This window comes from Schistocerca piceifrons, chromosome X (genome assembly GCF_021461385.2).
Source record: "Schistocerca piceifrons isolate TAMUIC-IGC-003096 chromosome X, iqSchPice1.1, whole genome shotgun sequence".
NCBI classification, from domain to species: domain Eukaryota; kingdom Metazoa; phylum Arthropoda; class Insecta; order Orthoptera; family Acrididae; genus Schistocerca; species Schistocerca piceifrons.
The window spans coordinates 713,553,722-713,572,653 of NC_060149.1; the positions used below are offsets into that span (position 1 = coordinate 713,553,722).

Here is an 18,932-nt window from a genome sequence, read left to right on the forward strand (position 1 = left end):
GAAGCGTATTTCAATAGGAGTCAAACCGAGTGCTTCGACGCCCTTCACGACTTCCTGGTAGAAAATCATCCTCCTTTGGATGAAAATGTCAAGAACATGGTTAAAGAACATTCGAAAAGACGTGGAAAAACCTTCAGAGACTATTTCCCTACTATGTCCAATAATTACAACTGGATTCGCAATCCCTTCGAAGAGTCAACCATTCTAGAATCCACATTAACAGTAAATGTAACAAAGCAGCTTCTTGAAATTTCCACTGAATTTCAGTGTCAGGAAAGTTAAAAATCTTTGTCATTAATTACTTTTTGGTTAAGCTTAAAGGAAAGCCCAGAGTTAGCGAATAATGCCATAACCACTTTTTTATCCTTTTCATCCACATATTTGTAGGATAAGTCACTTTTATATGACTATTTAAAAAATAAATACAAAAACAGAGTTTTATGCTGAATCTGACTTTAGACTTCATTTACGTTTTGTGGTTGCTTACTTCAAAGCTCTGTGCCATGGAAAACAGGCTACACTAGGCCTACACGTTTTGTAAATTTTAAGCCGTAACTACAGTAACTTTAGGTTTTAATGGTTACGGATTAAGTTAATTTGAGGTTATTAAACTTTTATTTGGAATGAGTCGAAAAAGGTTAAGAACCGCTGTGTTCGAAGATGGGTTGAAGAAAGGGAATTGTGGATTTATAGAAAAGTGTTGAGTATGTTTCTCTTTCAATTTCAAGGACAAAACACACAGAATGATAGATTTTACAAGAACAAGATTGTTATGAGAATCTAAGGAGATGTAAAGGGAACAGTAGTTGAGATGTTATTCAGTCTGTGCCTTGAGCAAGCATTAAAGGAAACCGAAAAGACAGTGTCTTGGCAAGATGTTATAAGAGGTTGGGAGAACGAGAGAATAACTGAACGAAAGAAATAGTTTCTTGAAAAGAAGTAAAAGAAGTCACGCGGAGCTAAGGGGATTAGATTAGGAAATGAGACACTAAAAGCAGCAATTAGGAAGTGATGAAGATGCTTGCACAGAGTAGACTAGCGTGGAAATCTGCATCGAATCAGTCTAGACCACAACAACAGCACCGTCTGTTGTCACTGACGCATGTAACGCGATGCTATTATGGGATTTGTGGGTCCGCTTTCATTCAGACACTTACAGGATGGCGCACGAAATGTGTTACCAATTGTTTCTTTCACAATTTACGACGCACATTAGATATACCGCTGGGATCTTTACAGCAGTACCAGCAGAGCTTGGAAAAACAAATGAGTTAGGAAATGACGTGTAATTCACGATACTGCGGCTAGGAGACTAGTAAGCAGCAATGGCTGACAACGGAAGACTGACGACAGAGCGTGAAACGGAAAGTCTTGTTGCGACTCAGAGGCGTTTTCGACAACAGTTTAACACACGATGGGTCCCTTGCAAGAAAACCATCCACAGGTTGTACGATAAATTTGTACAGGAAGGAACAGTATTGGAAGCGAAGCGACCTCGGCCTAAGCCTGTTTGTTCGCCGGAGAATATTGAAGCGGCACGAGTTGCTGTACAGAGAAGTCCCGGGAAATCGTGCACAAGGGCAGCAGTGTAACTGGGAATATCCAGACGCTCCGTTGAACGCATTCTTAAAAGTGACCTCCGTATGTACCCATACAAGATGACCTGTGCACAGAAGCTCACTGAAGAACACAAGCAGCAGAGATTACTGTTTGCTCAGTGGGCGGAGGATAGGGAAGAAACCCTTAACAACGTTTGGTTTTCAGACGAGGCGCATTTTCATTTTGACGGTGTGGTTAACAAACAAAATGTACGCTTTTGGGCCACTGGAAACCCACAAGTGCTTCATAAACGACAACATTATGCTCCGAGGATTACAGCGTGGGCAGCAATTTCCAGTTAAGGACTTATTGGATCCTTTTTCTTTGAAGAAACTGTGAACAGCGAACATTATTTGAGCATGCTTCGCAATAGCTTCATTCCACAGCTTCTTGCTACTGCCTTGCCCTTCAACCCGCAGTGGTTCTTGCAAGATGGAGCAAGGCCACATACTGCAAACACTGTGCTGCAGTTTTTATACGAGCATTTCGACATGCAGATCATTTCACTCAGGTTTCCAGGTCGCTTCAATGACGGACAAAATTGGCCCCCTAGTAGTCCAGACCTCAATAAATGTGTCTTTTTTCTTTGGGGGTATCTAAAAGAAAAATTTTCCCGAAACGTCCACGTGATTTAATGGAGCTCAGAAGACTTATTCTTCATGCTTGCAGGGAAATTACGGAAGACATGTGCCGTAGGGTAATCACTAACTTCAGTGTTCGTTTGAAGGAAGTTAGGAAACGAAATGGTGGACATATTGAGCATGTGCTGAGTTAGAACAAATCTCCATGGACGGCTCTTCACTGTGGTATATGTTGCTTTCAGATTGTATTGACAATAAAGTTTATATTCAAAAACAAAACGGTAACACATTTCGTGCGCCACCCTGTAGTTATCAAAAAACTAGATTCGGTGGGCCGGCCGTTGTGGCAGAGCGATTCTAGGCGCTTCAGTCCGGAACCGCGCTGCTGCTGCTGCTGCTGCTGCGGTCGCAGGTTCGAATTCTGCCTCGGGCATGGATGTGTGTGATGTCTTTACGTTAGGTTTATGTAGTTCTAAGTCTAGGGGACTGATGACCGCAGATGTTAAGTCCCATAGTGCTCAGAACCCTTTTAACCATTTTTAGATTCGGTGATAGCAGTGTATTTATTTATTCAAAAAATCCTTAAATGTAGATTTTTGCCTACTGAAAACACTCTTTTGAAACGTTGTGAATAGTTTATTAGTTATTCAATTACTGTTTATTCCTTACGTTTAACTACATTAATAACTGTTCCATTATCTTACGCTCGTGTCTCCTGTCACAGCGTAAGTTTTTTCTTTAACGTGATATTTATAGTGAAACAGTGAATTTATTTATTTAGTTATTTATTAAATATGGTCAGATTTTGGCCTCGGGGCACTCGCTTGTTACGGACCAGGGTTTTACTCATACAGTATCTTGTAAATTTCATTCATTTAAGAAATAACAGTATTTTTAACACAAGAAATGGTAGTAAAATTATATAAATAGAATTGAAAGTGATTCGAAACAAGATATGAATGCAGCTAATGACAATGTGAATAACTGTACTCCAGTGCCACACCGTAACACCTAGAAACTTTGGGTTTTTCGTTTATGTCTGTAATTACTGTTCTCTAGGCCATCTGGATGACTGCGATCTCCCGTTCACGTGCTTTTATGGTGAGATCATCCTCGATAAGTGTATTTTTCCCCTGACATACAGCTGCAAAAGTTTCTGCCTTCGACAATGGACCTGCTACATGTCACTGCCGAAAGCGAGGAGGTTTCCTATGTGGATTCTGCGACCGTAGTTGTTTGACTAACAGCAATGCTACCTTTGTCTGTAGTAGAAAACCAATCATTCTCTCTTCCCACTCCTCTTGTCTCCATTCTATTAATCGTCTGCCGAGTTCTCCATGTCATCTATCCCTAGCGTTTCCGAATTCTTGAAGCAGTGCTGCTCAGTAACCACTGGAGTCTTGGTTATTCCTTGCGTTTTAATATCCTTGTTGTCCGCCCCCGGTAGCTGAGTGGTCATTCCTAAGGGCCCGGGTTCGATTCCCGGCTGGGTCGCAGATTTTCTCCGCCCAGGGACTGAGTGTTGTGTTGTCATCATTTCATTCCCATCGACGCGCAAGTCGCCGAAGTGGCGTCAAATCGAAAGACTTGCACCTGGCGAACGGTCTACCCGACGGGAGGCCCTAGTCACACGACAATATCCTTGATAATACATATCGATAAAACAAATATCAATTTAGATTTATATGGGACCGTTCTATCGAATGGGCACGTAAAATTCCACTTTAAAAGTAATTTTGTTTGTAGCGAGAAACAAACAGTAGCAATCTGCCGACAGTGGGCGTGGCATGAAATGTGTGATGAACAGTATTTGTTTGGGTTGACCCAAGTTCCACATTGCGAAATGGAATTGCAAACACCTGGTGAAACACGAGAGAAAAAACGCCTGACGAACCTTAGGAAGGACACCCAGTGTACACTGAAGCGCATAAGAAACTGGTATAGGCATGCGTATTTAAGTACAGAGATATCTAAACGTACGGCACTGCAGTTGGCAACGCCTGTGTAAGACAACAAGTGAGTGGCGCAGTTGTTAGATCGGTTGCTGCTGCTACAATGGCAGATCATCAAGATTTGATTGAGCTTTAACGTGGTGTTATACTCGGCGCACGAGCGATGGGAAACAGCAACTCCGAAATAGCGATGATGTGGGGATTTTCCCGTACGACCATTTCACGAGTGTATCGTGAATACCAGGAATCCGGAAAACGTCAAATATCCGACATCGCGGCGGCCGGGAAAGGATCCTGCAAGAACAGGACCAAAGACGACTGAAGAGAATCGTACAACGTGACAGAACAGCAACCGTTCCGCAAATTGTTACAGACTTCAGTGTCGGGCCATTAACAAGCGTCAGCGTGTAAAACCATTTGACGAAACATCATCGATACGGCCTTTCGGAGCCGAAGGCCAACTCGTGTACCCTTCATGACTGCACGACACAAAGCTTTACACCTCTCCTGGGCTCGTCAACATCGACATTGGACTGTTGATGACTGGAAACATGTTGCCTGGTCAGAGGTGTCTCGTTTTGAAATGTACCGAGCAGATGGAAGTGTACGGGTATGGAGACAAGCTCATGAATCCATGGACCCTGCATGTCAGCAGCGGACTGTTGAGGCTGGTGGAGGCTCTGTAATAGTATGGGGCGTGTGCAGTTGGAGTGATATGGGACCCCTGATACGTCTAGATACGACTCTGACATGTGACACGTACGTAAGCCTCCTGTCTGATGATCTGCATCTATTCATGACCATTGTGCATTCCGACGGACCTGGCAAATTCCAGCAGGACAATGCGACACCCCACACGACCAGAACTGCTACAGAGTGGTTTCAGGACCACTGTTCTGAGTTTAAACACTTTTGTTGGCAACTAAACGCCCCAGACATGAATATTATTGAGCATACCTGTGATGCCTTGCTACGTGCTGTTCTCCACCCCTTCGTCCTCTTACGTATTTATGGACAGCCCTGCAGGATTCATTGTGTCAGTTCCCTCCAGCACTACTTCAGACATTATTCGACTCCATGACACGTCTTGTTGCGGCACTTCCGCGTGCTCGCGAAGGCCCTACACGATGTTAGGCAGGTGTATCAATTTACTTGACTATTCAATGTATATACACTGCGCAGCACAATTAACGGCTCGCTTATTTTTAAAACCCGTAATTGCCTTCCATTGCGACGCATAAGTTTGAAATTCGGCTCAACGATGCCTACAACCTTCCTCCGTAATAGAGAAAATTCGTGGTGCCCTGCGACGTGGGTTAGGCAACCCACTGAGAACGGCTTGCCTTCCTTCAGTCAGCCGGCAAGCTGATTTGGTGTCGGAGTTTCTGGCAGGTACGTTTGTAACGTTCTCAACAATGTTGCGTATGTGGCACCGAGGGAATTGCCAAACTGGGGTGAGGATGTGTGGCGGGGGGGGGGGGGGGGGGGGGGGGGGGAGTCTTACAGGGACCCATTGTCGTTTATTATTTACACTATGTTAATGTTGCACCCCTGCGGGATCATGCCACAGGAGGGTGGTGGAAAACAAGAGTGCTGAGAAAGCATAAATACTTCTTCTTGCTTCAGATCACGTTCAAATTTCGTTGAAGTGTTTTCAAACTAGTGGTTACAGGACAACCAAAATTGCGGTCGCGCTGCACTTCAAACGGGTACGATCTCGTTCACTGGGGATGCAGACCCACAGTGTCCTTAGAGAATGGTTGAAGCAACCGGGGGTGCCAGCAGTGTCAAAGGCTGTCAAGAACATCTTCCTGTTGCTCACCCTACAGCGAACTATCGTTTTCAACCGTGAAGTGTGTGGAAATCAACGTCCCAATGAAAGGGACGGTTTCATTAACGCCTTTTATGCCACCTCCTGAGACCTTTTCGTGTCGGTTCTGTGCGGCGGTCCCTCTGAAATGTTTTCCTCGGTCGTCCACAAGAAAACCAAGTGTCGCGATTCTGACCTCCATCACAGAGACTTCAAAAGATGGGGTGAAATGTGGGTAAGAGGGACTGTGACAAACTTCTCAACATGTCGCACGTCCAGGGTGGCGTTGGCCAGAATTGTGGTGAAATTTGGTACCAATAGGACATCATTAAGCCACCTGGCAGCTTACATGAACTGCTGTGGCCTCTTTTTTGCATGTGTTGACACCTTATTGCTTGAAGTGTCGCCGAACCCGAGGATGAGGTCGTTGGGTGCCGCGCTTGTGCGCAACTACAGTCGAAGATTACGCCAGGTTTAAAAATAATGGGTTGTACTGGGAGGCTCTTATAGAGTTTAGAAAGAATGATCCTTTAATTGTGGCATGGGTGTGTGTGTGTGTTGTCCTTAGCATGAGTCAGTTTAAGTTAGAGTAAGTAGTGTGTAAGGCTAGGAACCGATGACCTCAGCATTTTGGTCCCATAGAACTTACCACAAATTTCCAATTTCCTTTAATTGTGTTGCACAGTGTAGTAGCAGTGCTTTAGTTAATTTATGTGGAAGGAGCGTGCTGACCTCAGCCATATGGCAGACGGCACGAAAGCTATCGACTGCAGCATTGCGTAAGGGTGCGTGCACGACTTGGAATGCGTGCCGCAGCACTTGATGTAATTACAGGTGAGTGCGTGGGCGGGCTGCCGTATTCGGACCTAGGCTCCTTCGGGGCACTGGGTAATTTATTACGGTCGTCTCACATGTCGACTTATCGTTATCTGTGCTGTGCTGTAAAAGAGTGGTTTTAGATTTCAGCAATGCGCTCCTCTAACCAAAATATGAGGGCGTGCTGAAAAGTAATGCCTCCGAATCTTTCATGTGAAGACTCTTAAAGCTTTTTAAATAAAAAACTTTATTAACATGCTATATCTTTATTCTTATGAATACATATTTAATTCTCAGCGTAGTCCCCCTGGTGACGAACACATTTCTCCCAACGAGAGACCAGTTTGTCGAGGACTGCTGGAGTGGCCGTGCGGTTCTAGGCGCTACAGTCTGGAACCGAGCGACCGCTATGGTCGCAGGTTCGAATCCTGCCTCGGGCATGGATGTGTGTGATGTCCTTAGGTTTAATTAGTTCTAAGTTCTAGGCGACTGATGACCTCAGAAGTTAAGTCGCATAGTGCTCAGAGCCATTTGAACCATTTTGAACCAGTTTTTCGATATCGTCACTATAGAATTCTTGAACATTTTGATGGACCCACAACCTCATCTCTGCTTCCGTCGCTTCATCACTAGCAGAGTGAAGCCATCTACATACATACTCCGCAATCTACCATACGGTACGTGGCGGAGGGTACCTCGTACCACAACTAGCATCTTCTCTCGCTGTTCCACTCCCAAACAGAACGAGGGAAAAATGACTGCCTATATGCCTCTGTACGAGCCCTAACCTCTCTTATCTTATCTTTGTGGTCTTTCCGCGAAATGTAAATTGGCGGCAGTAAAATTTACTGCAGGCAGCCTCAAATGCTGGTTCTCTAAATCTCCTCAGTAGCGATTCACGAAAAGAACGCCTCCTTTCCTCCAGAGACTCCCACCCGAGTTCCTGAAGCATTTCCGTAACACTCGCGTGATGATCAAACATACCAGTAACAAATCTAGCAGCCCGCCGCTGAATTGCTTCTATATCCTCCCTCAATCCGACCTGATAGGGATCCCAAACGATGGAGCAGTACTCAAGAATAGGTCGTATTAGTATCTTATAAGCGGTCTCCTTTACAGATGAACCACATCTTCCCAAAATTCTACCAATGAACCGAAGACGACTGTCCGCCTTTCCCACAACTGCCATTACATGCTTGTCCCTCTTCATATCGCTCTGCAATGTTACGCCCAAATATTTAATCGACGTGACTGTGTCAAGCGCTACACTACTAATTACTTTTCAGCACGCCCTCATATTTTGGTTACAGGAGCACATTGCTGAAATCTAAAACCACTCTTTTACAGCACAGCACAAAGGTGTTCTTAAAGTTATGGGAACAGATGAAAGTCGGACGGGGCCAAATCCGGTCTGAATGAAAGATGGTCGATGACAGTGAACCAAAGGGGTCGGATTGTTGCACATGTCGCAGTACTCGTGTGTGGTCCGGCATTGTTATTCTGAAGGAGATGATGCTTCATATTTGCACGGACTCTTCGAATTCGTGCGTTCAGTTTTCTGAGGAAGTCACAGTACCTTGTAGAGTTTAAGACAGTGACACCTGGAACATTCCTGAACACTGAGCATGAATTTGCCTGCTGGTGGCGTGGTCTTGAACGTTTATGGCATTTGTGATTCTTTGTGGTGGATCTCCACTAATGCGCTCTTGTTTTCGGGATCAAAATGGTAAATCCAGCTTTTATCATCTGTTACAGTGTTGTCAAGGTACCCATCATCCTCACGTTGCAAACGCAGAAGAAATGGTTGAGAGATGTCCAATCTCCTCGGTTTCATGTAAGGAGTGAGCATTTGACGCACCCACAGTGCACACACTTTGCAATATCAGAGTTCTGCAATGACGGTCTGTACACGCTCTCGTGATACGCCAGTCTTACCTGAGGACTGTGTCTGAGTACATCAACCCAACGCTGATGAGTTTCATTGGTTTCCTTAGGTGGTCGTCCACTCCGACCTCTGTCAGACGCGTTGCTGTTAATACCACCGTTTCCTTCATTAAGAGCACGAACAACCCAAAGTCGCACATTACTGATGTCAATACAATCATCATCGTAAAGTGCATTGTTCTTCACGCACCGACAAAATACCGTTGAACACCACCATGTTTCAAACTACAATTGGGAGCTCTCTAATGGCAGTGTTGCAAACTGTGTCAGCGAAGCAGGAAAGTCGACCGAATAATATGCATGACAAGTAATGCCTCAACCGATACTGAGAACGGAATAAGAAATTCAGAGATACTTGTTTTCAGCTTGCCCTGCTGGCCTTTAAAATAGCAACGCGGCATACAACAAACATCAGATTACCATGAAGTGTGCCACATGCTTCCATATGCAAATAATTTGCGTTTCAGCACCTTCGACAAAGTGTACGAGAGTAACGCCGTCTACATTCGGTGTATAAGGAAAGATTACTCAGCAGCTTTCTCATTCAAAAATCTCATTTGAATGTTTTGTTGTGTGTAATAAGATATTTTTATGCCTAGTGTAAGAAGGAAAAACGTCTACCATTGGCAGAATCGTCGCCTATCGACAGGGCAGCTTATCGTTACAGGATACTTCTGTCCGCGTTGGTCATTGTCATGAAAGATCTCACTGCCCCACAGGAATAGCGTTGTGCCCGAAGCAAGGACATGTAGCTCTCTCTGCTGTGGAACGTAGTACAGCAACCCCATCAACTTTGGCCCAGGAAATGGACATATCCACACGAACAGTGCGACGATGCCTGTAGCTCCACGGACTGTCAGCAAGCGACCATTGTTGCAGGTTCTGTGGATGTGACAGCAGAAAAAGGGTCGGAGATAGTGGTGCGCCCATCGACACTGTACACACGTGTGACAAGATGGCTAGTGGTCGGCTTCAGTTTAAAGGGAGGATTCTAGGAAGGTGTTGCCCATGTATAATGGAGACCACGAACAGAACACTTGTTTTCCGGATCCTCACCTTGTCGGATCCAAGAAAGACAAGGGCAATTCAGAAGTTTGTTGCAAAATTTGTCACAGGAACACACGCCTGTATTACAAAAATGCTCCGTGTAGTCAAATGAAAATCCTACGAGGGAACAAGACGTTCTTTTTGCGGAACGCAATTGAAAAAGTTTAGAGAATCGACATTTGTGACAGACTGCAGAACGATTCTACTGCCACACATAGTGCATGGCAGAGGATGCCTTGTTCTGAGGATGGCTATTCCCTTTTCCTGTTCCACTTGCAAAGGGAACGAGGCAAAAGAGACTGTCTTTACGCTTTCGTACGAGCCCTGATTTCTCTTTCGTTGGCTTCGCGGTCCTTCCGTGAGACGTATGTTGGTGGCAGTAGGATCGTTCTGCAACCTGTCCCACTTGCCGATTCTCAAAACATTTTCAGTAGTGTTTCACAAAAAGAACTGTACATGTAGCTGTAGATGTAGACGCAGATTTCTAACCACGTTTGTGAAAGGATGCAGAATTACTGACAAATAGGTTCAAATGGCTCTGAGCACTATGGGACTTAACATCTGAGGTCATCAGTCCCCTAGAACTTAGAACTACTTAAACCTAACCAACCTAAGGACAACACACACATCCATGTCCGAGGCAGGATTCGTACCTGCGACCGTAGCGGTCGCTCGGTTCCAGACTGAATGACAAATGGGGAGCAGCATGTTATTCTGGATGGAGTCATCAACATACGCTGAAGTTATACCTGTATTTCCCCAAGGGAGTGTAATGGGAGCGTTTTGTTCATGTCATACACTAATGACCTAGCGGATAGAATTAGTGGCAATCTCAGGCTTTTTGCAGATGACACAGTAAATCAAGGAATATACTACTACCCCCTACCTTTCGCCCCCGTATGGAACGCGAAGACAAGATTAGACTAATTACAGCACGCAGAAGTGTTAAGCAATTATTTTCAATTATTCTTCCCGTGTTCCATACGTGAATGGAATGTGTAGAAGCAATAATAACTGGTACAATGGGATGTACCCTGTGCCATGCACTTCACAGTGATTTGCGAAGTGTGGATGTAGATGTTGATATCCCACGAGTGTTTGGGTGTTCTCTCACGACGACATAGGAAACCACACAGGACGAACTAAGCCATGGCGGTTTCGAACCGTGTACAGAGCCACAACTTCCTGGAAAAGCACACGCGTTATCCAGTGTTGGTTCAGGTGTCTGGCGCTGGGGAAGACGCTGTCGTGCCGCATTCGAAATGTGATAAATCTAGTGTCCTGCACGCCAAACAGTGATGTCAACACCACCTGGAGCCTTTCCGGTGTTGGGAACTGTGGAGCCACGAAGTGTATCTGTCAGCAGAATGGCAGGAGGTGAGGTGTGACAACATGGAAACAAACAGGGTCGCAGAAGATCGCTGACATATACCTTTGCTGTGGTCGCACTTGAAAAAAGAGAAAAAGAAAAAAATAGCTCTCTGGAGTCATTGCTATTTGCACTCAAAACTGTACCTCGCGGGTCTGGACTGGTGAGAAAATGATCGACAGATCTCGGATTTCGGAGTAACTTGTTTCTCAATAATAGACTATAGACACGTTCTGATCCTCCGCTGGAAGCCGAAAAACAGTTCCTAGGGCAAAAAATAAGTAGGAATCTTTTGAGCAGAGTAAGGAAAAAAGCGGACGAGTTCGAATCCTTCTTTAGAGGTGACCGTAACTAATTGAACGTATTTATTTCAAATAAGAGAACGTAGTCATAACCAAGCAGTGCTTTCAGAATTCTATTCATTATTGTTAATGAAAGATTAAAAGCTAACATTAACTAACGTTTAGGGGAAGGACAATTTGTATTTAGGAAAGAAAAGCAACCAATGAAGCTATAACGTCACTACGAATGATCTTAGACAGAAGAATTGAGAGGAACAGGAAAACGTAAGCTGCATTCACTGACGTAGAGAAGGCTCTTGAAAGAGTAGATTGGAAACTACTGTTTGAAAAGCTGGATAAAACTGAAATAGACTGGAAAGATAAAGGATTGATTCTCAGTCTATACAAAACCCAGGGTACCGGAATAGATATGAATTGCACTAAGAAAGAGGCTAGGATAAGAAATGTCAAACAAAGATGTCCTTTGTCTCTCCATATTTATTTAATTTACTTCTAGAAACTGTAGTAGAAAAACTGAAAAGTGGTGCCAAAGGGATCAAGATTAAAAACAAATACACTGTACTGATTTGCTGATGATGTAGTAGTATTAGGAGATTCTGAAAAGGACATGACTGACTGTTAAAAATTCTCCCTGACGCGTTGGACAACCACAAACTGAAAATAAACACAAAAAACCTAAAGTGATGGTGATAGAGAAATCGTATAAACAAGTAAATCCAACATTAAGGTAGGAAGTAAAATACTAATGTAAGTAAATTAATTTTGTTACTTGGAAATTGTGAATATATTGTTAATTTTGAGTGAGAAATTTTTTTCTTTGTTTTCTTTTGCTTCATTTACTCTGGACATATATCTTTGATGGTCTAGAATATCTATTTTTTTGTTCTATAGTATAAAATGTGACTGTTTTTTGCTTTTTTATGTTGCTATATGAATCTTCTATTAACTGCATACGCAAAAGTTTCAGAATATGTTTGATTTTCCGTGTAGTACTATTGTTAAATGCATCATGTAAAACAAAATGTAATGTGCATTACTGTTAAATAAACTGTGATGTGAAAGTTATATCGATAGTTGCACTAGAACAGTGATGGTGCGCGTGAACTGGCGAGGCGTGTACCCGTGTGTGCTCTGAATCGTGCTATTACCGCGTAGGACACAAACGCACGCAACTTTTACGGCCGCAGTCTTGCGTTTTGTACACGGTTTTGATTAAATGATAGAGTGAATGTTATGAAACAAAAGGTTAAATTGTTTGAATACTTCGAGTTTCGTGGATTGCTATAAACAGCTGCAACAATGTACACGCGAGTGGACAGTATTTTTTGTCGTTACTAGAACCGAACTGTTTGATCTAACTGAGTTGTATAAACTAACATACTTTAAAATTCTTATCTTTTTCGCAAATTTAGTGAACGTCCGTGCGCGTTGGAATATTCGCTGTGGGAACAAATAAACTTTTTATTACGTGTGGTACTATTTTCACAATAGCTGTGCATTCGCAATCATGATATTCATTCTAAAAGCGCATGGACTGTAGCTTCGCGACTGGAGAGTTAAAACTGAATTATCCTCTGTTTCAAAATCTTGTATTCAAGTTAATAACATCTCCATGCGTGTAAGAGACGTTATTGTCGTGCACATACGAACTTGGATCTATAGAGTGACGATTATGTCCTACTGGACAGTGATAAAGGGTATGAACAAAGGATAAAATAACTGCCAGGAGAAACATATACCAAGGACGAGGAGACATTTGCTGCTATTATGCGACCGATGAAGCCTTTATAATTACGCCACCAGCACCAACGAGTTACTGTTAGCGTCACAAAGCACCGACTACGAACAGGTAAGCTGCAACGTAGAACTGTCGCTCTTTCTGTAGCTAAGTAAAGCCTCAAAGTATTTTAAACAGTTAAAATTTAACATCTTTTTTCTGGGAGAAATTTTCCTAATATTTGCTTTCTTTAAAATAAATGTAGTTTCTGCCAAGAGCGTTCGTAATCTATGTTGTTGAACCTCCATTAACATTTGTCATTACTATTTGCCATGTCTGTCTTTATCTTTTATTTTATTGTGTTTGTTATTGCATGTGTCTTTACGTATCTTTAGGAGTTGTGTGCTTTTGTATATGCGTGCAGTGTTTTTATAAGGTGCAAAAAAAATGGTTCAAATGGATCTGAGCACTATGGGACTCAACTGCTGTGGTCATAAGTCCCCTAGAACTTAGAACTACTTAAACCTAACTTAACCTAAGGACATCACACACATCCATGCCCAAGACAGGATTCGAACCTGCGACCGTAGCGGTCGTGCGGTTCCAGACTGTAGCGCCTTTAACCGCTCGGCCACTCCGGCCGGCTATAAGGTGCACTTACCTGTTTTGTTGTAATTTATAGTAACTTGCGTAAATCGTGCCTTAGTTACATAATTATTTTGAACTTGACATTTGTTACAAAATTTTGGTATGATTTCTTTAATTAACTTTGGAAGGAAATGGGTTCCTTTGAGTCTAATTAATGAAAATTCACGGTCAAAATTACGCAGAGTAGATTTCTTAGAAACGTTTTCTTCATTTATGGTTAAATTTTGTGACTAGATTGAGTCACATACTTCACAAAGTACAATAACAGATATCGTCAGAAGTATGATGAACATTATAAGGAGGACTGAAATGCCTAAACAAGTGTTCAGGAATAAGAGTAATTTCTTAACAAACAAGCACCTTAATATAAAAACAAGAAATAAATTCATCGAGATATTCATTTAGAGCAATTTAAGGTGTGGTTGTAAAATGTTCACCCTGGGGATACAAGAAAAAAAAATTAGAAGTAACAGAATGTAGATAGAGAGACGAGATACAAAAAATCGATGGCGGAAAGGAAATCTAATGAAAGAACACCAAAAGAAATTAAGGAGAAATACATTTATTAAAGTTGTATAAAGAAGAAAACTTAAATTAACAAGATACCTAATTTACCACATCAGCTTCATAAAAAACTGCTTAGAAGGAAAAAACCTGGGAACAAATCAAGACGCAGGCGCAGAACATCCGAATTAGAAATTGTTATCACTGAAATGAACTGCAGCAACTATAGCCCAATCCTAAAGATTGCGAATGACAGGGCAAGATAGCTACATAAACAAGTTATTGCTTTTAGTGTCTCATGATGAGGAGCTCATAAGCACACCGGATAAACAGTTAGTTTATTTCCCCCAGGAGACATCACTCTAATGAAGTGTAGCACCGCCCCTAGCCTTGATGCACTATCACTCTTACCTTCCCATTACTGGCTAATCAGGACTTGGGTATGTCATGTGATACATCTGTGTAGGAATAATATATCCTGATCGAGAGGTTCTTCCGTGTCTCATTGAATGATCATTACTTTTCCCTTATTTTGTGAAAAATAAGTCCAGGAAGAAGAAACAATGACTATTGGCTTCTTGTGCATAGCGTGTGGTCCTTGGATTTTTTTCTGTGGTCATTTATTACTCATCCTGAATCTTTAGCAGAGACAGCGCTAGTAAACGTTATATCCGAACAAAGATAGTTATTCGCGTCAATTCGATGAAACGGATGGTATACTTTTGTTGCCTGGTTGACAAACATTACAACAAGGACAGAAGCTTAGAAATAAGGATATAATGCATCGAAAGTGTATGTGAAATAATTAGTAGAACGTCGAATAACTAGTAGTGGAAGGATACATGAACAAAAAGTTTAAAAACATCAGAAGTGTTGATTGTGACATATGGAATAGGTCCCCTAATGAAGAGTCATGGACAATACCCAAACAGTGGATGTGAAATAAGTCCAAAGTCGCCCTTGGGTGGATAGGTTAAGTGAGCATTAGATACGAACTGAATTAAATGCTCTTAAAATTGGAACAACTGAAAAAAATTAGTAATAATAAATTGCAAGATCATACGAACAAAATGGACGAGAGAAGACTTCCTAAGCTAATACACGAGCACAGGCCTAAAGATGAAGAGACGTTGCAAGAACCTGTTAAAGTTACGAGCAACTTAGCTTACGACATACGTATATTTCAGCGCGACTGTAAGATGCTAAAACGCACGCGCCACCATGTGACTCGAAGCTTTACGCAGCGTTCAGTGTGGCAAATTGTGAATAGATGTGGCTGGCGAGTGGCTGGTGTAACGATTGTACGTTTTTTATACCGTTTTCTGGGTAATGCTGTAATCCATTGACCCTGTGTGATAATTTTAGTTTTGTCTATTATATAAAGAAGTTTGTATACAGTGCGATGTAAAACAATAATAGCTTACCATGTATCTACGTCGCATACGGCGGGCTCAAGAAGATATACGTTTAAACTCAGTAGCGCAGGCCTCTCTTCCCGATGCATATGACGTCGAAGCCTGGCAAAAGGACCAGCTTGAATGAGTTTATTCCACAAGTATCGATTCCGGCCGCTTTGACTTCCAACTTCAGCACATTTCTAGGACACTTTTGCGAAAAGTTTCAACGCAATCATTAACGATAATTACATCACTGTTTTCATCTTTTCAATGTCTTTAGAAATCCCGTTAAGCAAGCATAACGTTCCATTTAAGAAGAACACGTATTCAGTATCTCGGTTGATACAAGTCTTATGTGTATTCCATGTACAATAAAATTACGAACCCCTTTGCCGAACCCTCGTTTCGGTGTCTTGAGCCGTCAGTAAAATTACTTCTGTTCCATTCAGGATGTTTCAGGAGGAATTGTAAATACACCGCGCAACACAATTAAAAGGTCACTTTTTTGAAAGCTAGTAATTAGTTCCCATTGCGCCGCAGAAGTTCGAATTTTTGCAGCCTCGACCATGTGTGCAAGCTTAGCGAGCGATGACCTCAGCAGATTAGTCCCAAAGGAACTTACCACAAATTTCCAAATTTGGCTCAAAAGTTCCTACAACCTTCCTTTGTATTGATGCAAAAGCGTGATGTCCTGCGACGCCACCCTGGGGGTCGGCAACGCTTCAAACAACAAGGTCTTGACACATACGAAAAAAGACCTGAGTTCAGAAGTTCATGTCAGGTGCAAAGTGGTTAATGATGACACATGGGCAACAATTTCCGTCGCAATTCTCCCCAACGCCATCGTTGACGTGACACACGACGGAAAGGTTGTCACACCCCGTATTATTCAAATTTTACCCCTTATCTGAATGTCTCTAGTATGGAGGTCAGAACCGCGACGCCTACGTGATTTTCTTATAAATGGCTGCTGAAGAAAACATATCAGATACACTTCCTCTCGGAATACATACGAAAAGGCCACAGGCATTGGCACAAAGGGCGTCAATGAAACTACCCCATCCCTTGGGGCGTTGATTCCCATACATTTCGCTGTCAAAAACGACAGTTTTAAGTGCGATGAGCAGGAGGAAGATGTTCTTGGCAAAATTTGACACTGCTGACACCACTGGTCGATTCAACCCTTCTCTGTCCTGGGGGTGAAGACTCGTTGAACATGTTCGCATCCTTTCGGAGTGCAGAGATATACAATTTTTATTCTAGCGTACAGAGTGGAACCGCCATGAACCGTTACAAACCGTACGACGAAATTTGAACATGATCCGAATCAGCGAAGGGTGTTTATGCTTTTTCAGCCCTCCAGTTTTGCGCCTTCCTGTGGCGTAATAACGGAGGAGGGTGTAAGTGTACTGTCATATCGCTGGTTTAGTTGAGGAGTATCTTTGCGGACAGCCACGTCTAGAGAGTCGATCGGGGGCACGGAACTACACTCCTGGAAATTGAAATAAGAACACCGTGAATTCATTGTCCCAGGAAGGGGAAACTTTATTGACACATTCCTGGGGTCAGATACATCACATGATCACACTGACAGAACCACAGGGCACATAGACACAGGCAACAGAGCATGCACAATGTCGGCACTAGTACAGTGTATATCCACCTTTCCCAGCAATGCAGGCTGCTATTCTCCCATGGAGACGATCGTAGAGATGCTGGATGTAGTCCTGTGGAACGGCTTGCCATGCCATTTCCACCTGGCGCCTCAGTTGGACCAGCGTTCGTGCTGGACGTGCAGACCGCGTGAGACGACGCTTCATCCAGTCCCAAACATGCTCAATGGGGGACAGATCCGGAGATCTTGCTGGCCAGGGTAGTTGACTTACACCTTCTAGAGCACGTTGGGTGGCACGGGATACATGCGGACGTGCATTGTCCTGTTGGAACAGCAAGTTCCCTTGCCGGTCTAGGAATGGTAGAACGATGGGTTCGATGACGGTTTGGATGTACCGTGCACTATTCAGTGTCCCCTCGACGATCACCAGTGGTGTACGGCCTGTGTAGGAGATCGCTCCCCACACCATGATGCCGGGTGTTGGCCCTGTGTGCCTCGGTCGTATGCAATCCTGATTGTGGCGCTCACCTGCACGGCGCCAAACACGCATACGACCATCATTGTCACCAAGGCAGAAGAGACTCTCATCGCTGAAGACGACACGTCTCCATTCGTCCCTCCATTCACGCCTGTCGCGACACCACTGGAGGCGGGCTGCACGATGTTGGGGCGTGAGCGGAAGACGGCCTAACGGTGTGCGGGACCGTAGCCCAGCTTCATGGAGACGGTTGCGAATGGTCCTCGCCGATACCCCAGGAGCAACAGTGTCCCTAATTTGCTGGGAAGTGGCGGTGCGGTCCCCTACGGCACTGCGTAGGATCCTACGGTCTTGGCGTGCATCCGTGCGTCGCTGCGGTCCGGTCCCAGGTCGACGGGCACGTGCACCTTCCGCCGACCACTGGCGACAACATCGATGTACTGTGGAGACCTCACGCCCCACGTGTTGAGCAATTCGGCGGTACGTCCACCCGGCCTCCCGCATGCCCACTATACGCCTTCGCTCAAAGTCCGTCAACTGCACATACGGTTCACGTCCACGCTGTCGCGGCATGCTACCAGTGTTAAAGACTGCGATGGAGCTCCGTATGCCATGGCAAACTGGCTGACACTGACGGCGGCGGTGCACAAATGCTGCGCAGCTAGCGCCATTCGACGGCCAACACCGCGGTTCCTGGTGTGTCCGCTGTGCTGTGCGTGTGATCATTGCTTGTACAGCCCTCTCGCAGTGTCCGGAGCAAGTATGGTGGGTCTGACACACCGGTGTCAATGTGTTCTTTTTTCCATTTCCAGGAGTGTATTATGTTGTGTAGTGTGTAGCTCTGTATGTGAGAAGCATTGTTAGTATGGAAGTTTAAGTGTTGCTACAAGTGCTATTACAGTAAAGTGATAAAATAAGTAATTGATTCAGAGGAACGTGCGTCAAGAAGTAATTTAAAAATGAGCAGTGCTGCTGATAACGTATTTGTGTATCCTCTCGTTGCGAGTCGTACCGTACTGTACCAATCATCCACGCCGTGATCGGTCTCCCAGAATGAACTGATGTGAATCAGTAGAAATTAGTTACCATAAAAGAGTGCAGTCAAGTGCCAGCGTCTTGTAGCGAGCGTGAGGACGTGCGCTTGATCATCGCG

At 43.8% G+C, this 18,932-nt stretch overlaps 2 protein-coding genes across 3 annotated transcripts in view; both read right to left on the reverse strand.

The window, feature by feature from the left end:
- The window catches only part of LOC124721987 (diacylglycerol kinase 1-like), a 326,009-nt gene that overhangs the window by 299,996 nt on the left and 7,081 nt on the right, over positions 1-18,932 (reverse strand). The window lies entirely within an intron of this gene.
- The window catches only part of LOC124722665 (diacylglycerol kinase beta-like), a 500,391-nt gene continuing 492,786 nt past the window's right edge, over positions 11,328-18,932 (reverse strand). The window contains exon 6 of the mRNA XM_047247810.1: positions 11,328-11,362. Within this exon, the coding sequence (XP_047103766.1) occupies positions 11,328-11,362 (35 nt within the window). The remainder of the gene's footprint in view (positions 11,363-18,932) is intronic.